The following is an 11,711-nucleotide window of genomic DNA, read 5'->3' as shown; positions in this document are numbered from 1 at the left end:
TTGGAGGACACAGAGGGCAGGGGGCGGGCTCCGGAGAACCTCATGAGGGTGATTGGCTTAGGTGTCCATCACTTTTGCTGGCGCACCAATCACTGTGCACGAGGTGCTGCTGCGAGTCCAGCAGCATCCCTCCCTCGGTCCTGCTTTTTCTCAGGTTTGCTTTTTAATTCCCTGCGTTTCCTGTTCCGGAGGCGCGGGAGGTGCTCCGTTTTTAGCGGCTGCAGAATAAGCCTGGCATTGCTCCGACGGTGATCTCGCGGCCCGGGAGACTTTTTGTAGGTAAAAGGGTCACCTCGCGGGCGTTCGAAGAGGGAGCGCTTGCGAGTGTCTGGATTTAAACGGGGCTACTGGCCGGGGCCAAGGGGACAGGCGCCTGGAAGTTAGGCTCAGACAGCTCCTTGTCAAGGGTCGCAAGAAAAAAAGCGACCCTAGGCCCAGATCCCGCAAATACAGAGACGTGACAAATGAGACCTCTCATTCATTTGTGGAGCGCATGCGCTGGTTCAGGCCTGGGGTCGCCGGTGTCTCGGAGGGGAGGTAGACCGTGAGCCCGGCGCTTGCCCGGTTGGGGCTCCCAGTCTGGCGGGAGATGCAAACAGGGAAACGCGCAATTCAGCCCTAGGAAGTTGATGGGCCTGCAGGTTCAGCTACGGGAGAAGAGGATGTTCTTAACAAACACTTTGCAACTCTTTCTACATGGACTGATGTTCCTGGACGGGTTAATTATCCCAAAAAGATCCCTCATCTTTCCTACTTCCAAACTCCAACCTAGGAGTAGGCAGAGGCGGAAAATGATTGCTTTTTCCAGTTGTAGTGAATTCCTTGACTTTTGAATTAAAGTTTGCATTCACAACATACCCTGACTATGCCTTTAGTAGGTCAGTTTCATAATCGGTGTCTTCAGATATTCTATCTATAGGAACCTTCTTGAGGATCTCAGTGAATGTTGACTGTTAAACAGTGAGTGAGAGTTTTAGTGATTCTGACGGTTGCCCACCTCAAGGTCCAGCATATTCCTTTGTGTTCTCCTAGACTCTGTGCATGCCTCTTTTCTTGTGTTTTTGCATTATATTGTTTTTTTAAAAAATGTATTTGTATGCAGGTTCTGAGCTCTGTGAGTCCTGCAGGCTGTGTATCTTGCTCATCCTTGAGTCCGCAGGGCCTGTGACAGTGCCCCACATGTACTGGCTCCTTAAATATTGTGTGAATCGGTGGGAAGGTCTTTTTGTCTGGTTTGGTAATGCAAGTCTGTTGTGAATATATGTGAAAGGGACTTGTATAGTAGCAACATAGAAACATACTATCGGTGAGACAGTAAACGTTTATTGACCACCTACTGTGTGCAGGATGCTCTGCCAGGGGCTGTGAAGGATTCAGGAATGACTATGAATCAACCCATGTCATCAAGGAGCTAATAATCTAGTGGAGGAGTTAGACATGTGCACACATGACTATAAAATGAGACAGTCTCTGGTAAGTGCTGTAAAAGAAGTAAGTACAGACCAAGAGGGAAGTCTAGAGGGAATGGGATTACTTCCTAAAGGGAACCAGGAAAGTTTTCACAGAAGAGGTGGCATCTGACATAGGTAGATGGGTAGAAGTCAGTGGGCAAACTCATAGAGCAGGAGATTTCAGAAGAGTGAGAGCAAAGAACAAGCTGGGTGTTAGGCAACTGGGAAAATCCAGGGTGATAGGTACTTTGTGGGGAAGGAAATGGACAATAAGCCTGGGAGAAGTTGGGTTCACATTGTAGAGAGCGTTGTATAACAGGCATGGAGTTTGAATTTAATTCTGTTCACAGAGAGTAGCCCATGGTGGCAAGATCAACTGTTTTTAGGCCTTAGAGTTATTTTGAGCGCCTTGGACTGAGAAACAGTCATTATTTAGATATTATTTGGTGCCCGATATTTATTAACCCCAGTGACTGATACAGTTAAACAGCCTGAAACAATTTTCATGAGCCATTTGAAAAGCTACTTTGAGCCTATTGATAAACCTTAGGTAGAAAGACTTTAGGGAAATGCTTCACCAGTAAAGCTTTTAGCACTTACTATATATTTGCATTTTAAGAATATTTTTCTGAAGTTTAAGTACATGGAGAGTCATTCATGTTCACAACATTCTTCTATGGGAAAAGTGGAGAATTAAAATCAAGGATAACTGTTACCGCTACAAAATTATAGTTATGTTTGAATTTGAACACTGGTCTGACTGTGAAGGAAAGTAGCGAATGGAGAGGGAGAGGAGAATTGGTTATTTTCTCCCAATCTATTAGCAAATTAGAGATGGAATATGCACAAATGTTCAGTCTTTTTAGCTGCTGATTGTTCTGAGTCATCAAGACAAGTATTAAGGACATCTTAAAAATTAGTTGTAAACTTTAATTCAGTGCAACATCCTCTTAATTTTGTTAGTATGCTAAAAGCATCAGAGAATGCAAAATTAGTGTTAAGATAATTGCAGAAATATTTTCTAGCTTATCCATTTAGGAGACATTTTTATATCTATTTTATTCTTTCTGTCCTTTAGTGCTTATATTCTTTGTGGAAGATGGGACATTGATCCAGACAGTACGTCATGATGCAAGGCAATACGTGGTGAGTGGTATGGTAGTAATGGCAGTAGTTTTGGGAGAACAGAGAGAAGAGGAAACACTGGCACTGAGTTATAGGCTGTGGGAAGGCCTTAGATATGTGAAGAGAGGAGAACGTGTTTTCATTTGGGTCATGTGTGTGGCTAGGAGCTAAGACCAGAGCAGTTAATGAGACAGCCAGAGCTCTGCCAAGATGAAACTTGCAGTTATGAGGTGCAGGCAGAAATTGAAGACGGAATTAGTTAGTTAGTTGGTGAATTGTAATTCTCATAGGAACTTCCAAGAAGCAGCACAGAGTGTGTGAGAACAGGAAACCTAACAGGCTTGCGGGGTGGGGGGTGGTTGTTGATAGTGGTTATAGAGAGACTCACAAGGTGTTACTGTAGTAGCCAGGCCAGAGATGATGGTGTGAAGTGGATGAACTCAAGTATTTATGAACTAAAAATGATAGGAAATGCCCTAGCCAGTGTGGTGTAGTTGATTGGAGTGCGGTCCTGTAAACTGAAAGGTCGGGGGTTCGATTCCCAGTCATAGCACATACGTAGGTTGAGGGTTTGGTCAGGGTGCGCATGAGAGGCAGCCAATCAGTGTTTCTCTCCCATTGATGTTTCTCTCACTCTCCCCTCCCCCTTTCTCTAAAATCATTAAGCATGTCCTCGGGTGAGAATAAAAAAATTACAGGAATTTTAAAATAAATTTTTAGCTAAAGTGGGTCAAGAAGGAACACTTGTTAGATAATGCCCTGGTGTATAACTTCAGGACCAATATGTGTCTGTTTTTTTTTGCCATAAGCGTCTTTGCTGTAAACATCTCTGCTGCAAACATCTCTGCTGCAAGCATTTTTGCAGTGTGACTAATTTGCTATAGGGCAATTTTGCTGTAAAAAAGATAAATACAAATAAAAGGCTCAGTAAAAAGGATATAATGAAACATGATAAAATGAATAACAAAGACTTTATTGTGAAATAAAAAATATTTGAGTACATTTAAAATATGTATAGATTTATGGAGGAAATACTATTTAAATAATTGATTTTACTTTGTGGATTGTACCTAAGCACTTGTCTTCCTTCTGTAGAAAATGTGGGCTCAACCCTGTGCCATCAAAGAAGGCCCTCAGCCTCTTTGTCTCTTCCCATTGTCTGTGTTTCAAAATAAGAAACCAACTCTAGGAGCAAATCATTGTCATCGAGAAGAAATTCTAACTTCTAAGACCATCACCATGAGGTGTTGTGTGTTGGTTTGGTATGATTTCAAATCCACTTGTTTAATGGCCTAAGTGAAGTTGTTATGATTTAAAGGTGAATTTGCTTACATTGAGGAAGCCGTGCTAGGATATTAAAATCTGTTGTTGTCCGTAACACTTAGCTATTGACAGGCACTGCTGGGGACTTACTGATGGGAACCTACGGAGGAGCATCAATCACAGGGTCAAACTTACATTTCTCATGGAACGAAGACAGGTGCTTTCCTAGGTACAGCCTGCAGAGTTAAGAGGGCTCTCCAAGTTCTTGAGACGCTTGCTCCTGCCGTGGTCAGGCCTGTCTGGCCCGCGTTTGACCGGCAGTGGTGTTAAACTGTGTAGCGGTCCCAGGAAGAGAAGGGACATCTGTTCCTGCCTTGGTGGGGTCACTCCTTGTAGGCAGTGGTCCCTGGAGTAATAGCCTGTGGAGTGGCCACCTTGTCTTCTAGCTTCGTGCACCAGCAGCGAGGGACCGAAGGCAGCAGTCGATGCCCAGCTTGTAGTTGGAAGGCCTGACTCTCTGGAGAACCAACTTGTAGAAAGGTACACCTCAACTAGATTTGGATTACATTTATCATTTTAATGGAAAAATTGCCTTGAGGCCAGTTGGTTGGGCAGTGAAAACGTTTATGGCAAAGATGGTGAAGGTGAAAGAAAGTATGTAGAACCTAAATGGTATCTGTTGAGATAGAAAAATAAATAAATAAATAAAAGGAGCAAGCGGTATTATCTTGGAGGGGAAGATCATCAGTTCCTTCCAGGGCATGTTTGGTTGCATTTGCAGTCTGTGCTGAGCGGGAGGGAAGATGAAGACCGGAGAATGCTGGTACAGGTAGAGAGATGTGGGAGAACGTGGACAGGATGACGTGGTGCGGTCAGGGTTTTTTGGAAACTTAAGCAAGGACAGCAGATGGTTGGACAATGGGATATTGAATTCATCATTCTGGAGAGGTCAGTGGCTTTAGGGAGTGACAAGGTCCACAGAGAGACCATGGCAGTGGGTTGGGTCGCTGAGACAGGGGAAGAGGAGTTTACTAGCCATGCAAAGTGTCAGATATTACGGAGAACTCAATATTAGGTGGGTGGAATATTCCAGTGGCCTAAGGGGTCTGCCAGTTGTTCTAATCAGGCATTTGTGAAACCCTGTTTCCATAGTTTTCTTCTCTCTCTCTTTTTTTTTTCCTCCTCTGAAGTCATAGAATGTCGTTCCACCCAGGACGAGGGTGTCCCCGAGGGCGAGGAGGACATGGAGCCAGACCTTCAGCGCCAGCCTTCAGGCCCCAGAATCTGAGACTGCTTCACCCCCAGCAGCCTCCCGTGCAATATCAATACGAACCTCCAAGTGCTCCTTCCACCACCTTCTCGAACTCTCCAGCCCCCAATTTTCTGCCTCCACGACCAGATTTTGTGCCCTTCCCTCCCCCCATGCCTCCATCAGCGCAAGGCCCTCTTCCCCCCTGCCCCATCCGGCCCCCCTTCCCCAATCACCAGATGAGGCCCCCCTTTCCGGTACCCCCCTGTTTTCCTCCCATGCCGCCCCCGATGCCCTGTCCCAATAACCCCCCAGTCCCTGGAGCACCTCCGGGACAAGGCACTTTCCCCTTCATGATGCCCCCTCCGTCCATGCCCCACCCCCCGCCCCCGCCAGTCATGCCGCAGCAGGTCAATTACCAGTACCCTCCTGGGTATTCGCACCACAATTTCCCGCCTCCCAATTTTAACAGCTTCCAGAACAGTCCCAGTTCTTTCCCACCCAGTGCTAATAACAGCAGTAGTCCTCATTTTAGGCATCTCCCTCCATACCCACTCCCAAAGGCTCCCAGTGAGAGGAGGTCCCCTGAAAGGCTCAAGCACTATGACGATCACAGGCACCGGGATCACAGTCACGGGCGCGGCGAGAGGCACCGGTCCCTGGATCGGCGGGAGCGCGGCCGCAGTCCTGACAGGCGGAGACCAGACAGCCGCTACAGATCAGATTACGACCGAGGGAGGACGCCCTCTCGCCACCGGAGCTATGAGCGGAGCAGGTAAAACTCCTCTGTTGTTTTAGTGACCTACCGAGGCCCAGACACAGGCCGTTTCTGTTTGTCCGCGGACCAGGCCCAAAAGGTCCAGCAGTGCATTCGATTTCTAAAAGGAAATAAAACTTGTTTTGGGCTGTTTTAAAGAGGAAGAGACAACTGACAAGTAAAGAAATTGATGTCAGAAAAAGCCACTTTTGAAAAGCATTCCAAAATTATCAATGTAGATTCATTTCAATGGATATAAGCTGATTACTCTGCATAATACAGTTGACGTTTTAATGATGAGCTAATAAAAAATCATATATTTTTTGCTTTATATGTATTTATGTTCAGTATCAGTAACCTTACACAGTACTTGAATTCTTTTGGAATCGATGATCTGCATATGTTATCAATTAAGAATCAAACGAGTTAAGCAGAACTTGCTTTCTGATTCTTAGGATAAATGGAAGTTTATTGTGTATTGTTGCCTTTTTGCTCTGTTTCCTTGTAAAATGAAGTAGTATTAGTTATTCATTATCAAAGTTACAGTTTTCAAAATAGCTTTAACCTGCTTTTGTTACACTAAAACAAGTGTGTGCTGAAGAAAATTGTATTTAAAAAATACCGTTCCATTCCAGGTGACATTTCGTTTTTTCTAAAAGACCAAACATCTCTATATGCAAGAGAATAAGGTTTCAGCAGGTGCTCTTAAACTGGGATTCATAGATGGCCTTCTGGAAATGCTCTGAAGTCACATGCAAAATTTTATGTGTGTGTATGTTTTTCTATAAGTAAGTAGGTACCTGACATCACATTCTCAAGAGATGATGTGATCTGTTACCCCAAAAGTCTTAAGAGCCACTGGTTTAGATGGAAAAATAAAAATGCGCAGGTGATGACGGTGTTAACGTTCGCTTGTACCTTCATTGAGCTCCCCACATCTGTAAAGCTCTGAGGTTTCCCACTCGCCCAGCTGGTCGCAGTGCCCCTCCTTCTGTCCCCCGTGGTGTTTACCTTCACTGTCTCCTGGAGCTTTTGCTCTGCGAGCGTTTGAGCTCCTCGCCGGCCAGTGCTGCCTGCTCTGCGGGTTTGCAGAGAGCGGGTCGCGGCCCCTGCTCATTTCTTGGCCTCCGCGTTTTCCTCCTGGTTGTCGGTTTGATTCTGGTTGAACATTTTGCCGATAAACGGTGATGCTCGTTCTTGTCCTGTTGAGAGTGTCTAGTGCTCAGGTTTGGAAGGAAAATGAGTTGTTGCTTCTCCCTGATGCCAGTGGTGGGTGGAAGGATACCTGTTCCCTGTGGAGGTGACTGATTCTGAGAGTCGTAGTCTTGGAAGTCTTTTCAGCATGAGTTGCTGTTCCTGGTCAGTTTTGTTCTTAGTTATTCTGTGATGAACTAGTTAGCAGAGGCCCGTGATAATGGATTTCATAGTTTTATGATAAAAATCTAAACCGGAAAGAGTTTGCTTCAGACTTTAAAGTAATTGTTAATCCTCTCTCTGGGGAAACATTTTGCTGTGAACTTCACTGTTCTAGATCACATTTGTTTTTCTGTTTGGGGGGCTTAAGTTAGAGCTGAGTTATTAGGGCTCTGCTGAAAATTTTTTCCATCCAGGCTCAACCTTGAAGTTACGTGTTTATTTGAAGAAACTCAAATACCTTGTAAACTGAGGATGTTTATCAGTCAGTGGAATCAAGTGCCGAAAGAATTGCTGTCACTCTCCATTGTCCTAGACCACAGCTCCTTGGCTGTGGAGGACCTATTTAGGCAGTTAGCTCTTCTTTCTTACTTACGTTAGAGTTGTCTTATGATGTTGTACTTGGGCTGTTGGCCCGGGAGCCGCCTTAGTGTCCCAGCCAACTTTATAATCGGCTCCCTTTGGGGTCTTAGGTGGGTGCCAGTCACCTGCCTTATATGGAATGCTTCTGTGAAAGAAACATGGGGCTCTGGAGCCCTAGTATATCTTCTAGAAGTATATCAGAGAAACCCAGAACTTCACCCATTTATGCATTAGACTGTGTTGTTTATGAACATTCTGTAGCTTGTCCTCTGGCCTCTTGTCTCCTAGCTTCTTGGGGTAAGTGAATCTATCCTTTTTCAAATTCCATTTTCCTTCTATTTCTCTTCCTCCGAAATGTGGTTGAATACTAATTACAAGATTGTTTTAGGGCAGACTATTTCTAGAGAAAGTTTGTGAAGAAGTGGATACACTTTTTTGTTATCGTGCAAGATCAAGGTTATTCTGTGGAGTGGGAAAGGAGACAGAACAGCGCAGAGACCAAGCTCTGTGCAGCGTGGTCCAGGACAGGGAGAGCTTCCCGTCGCTGAGTGGTGCTGTGGCGCAGTAACCCCCATAGCTGTCCCGTGAGGTTCAACGTACAGCCATTGGAGAGCTAGTGTCATGCTCCGGAGGAAGATCTTAATGCTCGCAACAAGGTTCAGTCTTTGGAAAAGTAACCCAAACACTGTTTTTCTTGCTTTAAAGGGGTTAATCATATTGTGTTTCTAAGGTGATTTATACCCACATTGGTCTTTTCAGTTCATCCTGACTCAGATGCTATTGAGTGCAAAATTCTATTACCTAGATGTTAAAAAATAAACAAACGTTAGGAATATCCACTAAATAGAGTTTTTTATGTGGAAATAATGATTCTTTTTAGCAGTCATGTCCCTGCAGATTGTATCCTTGGCGTGTGGTATTGCTCACTAGTTGGGATTTATTGCCTAAAAGTAAACTCTGATTTTAGGAGTGAATTAGATAAACTATGTAGAATCCCAAGCTCTGACTACTTTATTTTGTACAGTTTGTGTGTACCTGAATCTTACATGTATGTCAAAAGTACATTATTTAAAGGAGTCTTCCTTTAAGGGAGGAGGGGGTGATCTTTAAGTGCAAAACAGTTTTTGCTTTTTATATCTAAGCAATGATGAATCTCAGTTTCGTAAGTTTTGATTTCAGTGTATTTACCTTCTTTGTGGCTATAGGTTGGGGGATATTTTTGAGTTCAGACATTTTTATAGTCTTCCTGCTGGACTCAGGCTAATACAGCATTTTATTTTATTTTTTCCCCATTTTGAGATTGGGTGGTTATTTCCCTTTGATTCAGTTCTGATTCAAACACTCTAGAGTTCTGATTTTTGTTCCAGGTCTCATTGTGCTTATTAAATAAACTCGGAAGTTATTATTATTAAATTTTCCTAGTTTAACATTGGGAGGTTTTAAAATTCTGTGTTTATACTAAATAAACTCAGGGTCTCTATGTGGGGTTTTTTTCTGATGAAAATAGCATTCACAGGTAAAGTGACTTCCAGTCTCACGGCAGTTAGTGACAGCTAGAACAACTACTCAGGCCTATAACCTCTAGGTTTAGAACTCTTTCATTATAGAGCCTTGTTCTAATATTTACTACTAAAGCTTAAGTTTACATTTATTTCATGGATGGAATTGAGAGTTTCCTGGAAATTAACAGACAAAAGAATTCTTTAAAGTCTTCCCCGTAGATTAAATAACCGAGGATTGGCTGGTTGGAAAGTCTCTACAGAAGATTATGATAAAATTCCCTTTGTTGCTTAGTATCAATCAGGTATGACTCTTTTCTTTAAAGAAAACAGCAAAAAATGTCTAAGTTAGTGAACTTCTGTAAAGGAAAAGCTCCCTTATTCTCTAATAAATGCAGGATGAATAAAAATGTCCCATAGAGAACAGTGCCTGAAAAGCCCTTAGGTAAGGCCCATTTATTTAGAAGATGAATTCAGTGAAGAGAGATGGTGTTTTTGAGTCTTTCTGTTGAAAACAGCTCTGTGTATTAATTCCTTTAAGAGAGCGGGAACGGGAGAGACACAGGCACCGGGACAGCCGAAGATCACCATCTCTGGAAAGGTCCTACAAAAAAGAGTATAAGAGATCTGGAAGGTAAGCAAGGAGTTCACACGGAAAGAAGTCATAGGATTATCTCCTTGAACTCAGATTTTGTGCTTATGCAAAGTATCAGCCACGTCTTCAAAATAGCTTAAGAGTCTTCCAAAATGCCCTGTGAAAAACCTAGAGCAGCCACTCACTTAAAAATCTGTATTTTCAAGATGTATTAATTATGCGCAAGGAAAATCTTGATAAATTTCCAGAAATTAGAAATTATATGGGCCACTTTTTCTGACGTCAATTGCTACAAAACTATACATTAAAAATTCAAGGTTTTAAAAACCCTTGGAAATTCATAATTATGTTTTTAAATATGTTTCGAAAAAAGTAAAACCGCAGTTACACTTTATTTAGAATGACATTGAGATTGTTATAAACTAAAACTTAGAGTGTGTAACCAATTCTGTGGTCTTATATAGTGGTAATTAAGAACAGCACTCTGGAGTCTGACAGATTTGGGGTCAATTATTAGTTCTCTCAGTGTTGTTACTGGATAAATTTATCTAACCTTTTTTAAGCTTCAATGTCTGTCTAAAATAAGGGCACTTATGAAGGCATTTAGTGGTGAGGGATCATTGAGATAATACATGCAGAACACTAGAACTGGGCCCAGAGTTAATGCAAAATAAATGGTAAATATATGTGTGTGTGTGTATATACACATATGTATGCACACACGTATGTATAAACACACATATTGTTATTACCTGATCGTTTGGTTCTAGAAATTGGTGAAGAAAAACAGAAAAAAGGATTTAAAGATAAAAGAGATTAATGAAATAGAAAACAGAACTACAGCACTATAACTATTTGTAAATAAATGCAAGACTTCTTTGAAAGGTCATACAACTTAAAAAGTGGCAACTCAAGAAAAGAAAAACACATTGCATTAGGTATGAGAAAGAATATCAAAATAAAGGAGATTTAAAACTTACAACATTGGCATAAGTATAGATTTTTATTTAAAAAGTTAAGAATCTTGGAAGTAGAAAACAAAAACCACAGATTTCACATAAGAAGTAGAAAATTTTAATAGGCCAATAACCATGGAAAAAATTGAAAACGTCGAATTTATACCGTTTCCTAAAAAGTTTTAAACTATTCTAGAACATTGAAGAAGATGGAGGGAAAGCTCAGCTCATGCTGTGATACCAGGAAAACCCAGTGGCAGAACCTGTCCAATGAAAAGAAAACCAAAAAACAGTCTCTCTCATGAATATGGATATGAAAATCTGATTAGTAGATTAGAAAGTTTTCTAATCTAGTGTGTTAACAGAATTCCAAGTTTGCTTGTATAGATAGGTTAGCATTAAGAAATCTATAGCTAATTTTTTGTGTCACAATTGATAGGGTTTTCTCAGTACTGCCTATTAGATATTTCATATAAAATCAGCATTGACTTAGGAGTAGGAACTTTGGTAAACTAAGAATATAAGCAGACTTCTTGAACATGATGGAGAACATTATCATGATGAACATGGTTGTCTCCATCTCAAAATAACCACATTTAATGTCAAAACCTTACAGGCCTTTCCATACAAGCTAGAAGGAAGGCGAGGCCCCATTGCCTATCGCTGTCACCTAACAAAGCGTAACTTAACAAGCACAGGAAACACATTACATGACGGGTGTCCCAGGTATTTACTGGTGCAAGTGATACAGTTGTCAACAACAGTCCCCATTTTATGGGAATAAGAAAGTTAGGTGCTACGGAAAGTGCTTTTGCCAGGGCAATTGCATGTTGCTCTGGACACACAGCAGTGAAAACCAGTCCAGGGCAGTCATAGGTAAATTGACTTTTTACCGATCCCTGAAGTGTGCACAGTTCAGGAATGCGTTAGGGAAGGAGGGAGATAGGGCAGAGGAAAGAGCGTGTGTGAAGCTTGCCGTGTGGAGAAACGCTCCGGAAGGTCAAGCCCGGAGGAAATGAGTTCTGAAGGTGTTTGTAGTA

The 11,711-nt window shown here is 42.3% G+C and overlaps 1 protein-coding gene across 1 annotated transcript in view; it reads left to right on the top strand.

The window, feature by feature from the left end:
- The first annotated feature begins 179 nt into the window (after nt 1-179).
- Nucleotides 180-11,711, top strand: part of DROSHA (drosha ribonuclease III) — a 104,660-nt gene continuing 93,128 nt past the window's right edge. The window contains exons 1-4 of the mRNA XM_054583909.1: nt 180-275; nt 2,530-2,597; nt 5,030-5,863; nt 9,662-9,754. Coding sequence (XP_054439884.1) covers nt 2,578-2,597; nt 5,030-5,863; nt 9,662-9,754 — 947 coding nt within the window. The 5' untranslated portion in view covers nt 180-275; nt 2,530-2,577. The remainder of the gene's footprint in view (nt 276-2,529; nt 2,598-5,029; nt 5,864-9,661; nt 9,755-11,711) is intronic.

Source organism: Pteronotus mesoamericanus, unplaced genomic scaffold (genome assembly GCF_021234165.1).
Source record: "Pteronotus mesoamericanus isolate MK-2021 breed Mesoamerican mustached bat unplaced genomic scaffold, CSHL_Meso_final contig_75, whole genome shotgun sequence".
NCBI classification, from domain to species: Eukaryota; Metazoa; Chordata; class Mammalia; order Chiroptera; family Mormoopidae; genus Pteronotus; species Pteronotus mesoamericanus.
This window is presented reverse-complemented; position numbering and strand designations above follow the sequence as displayed.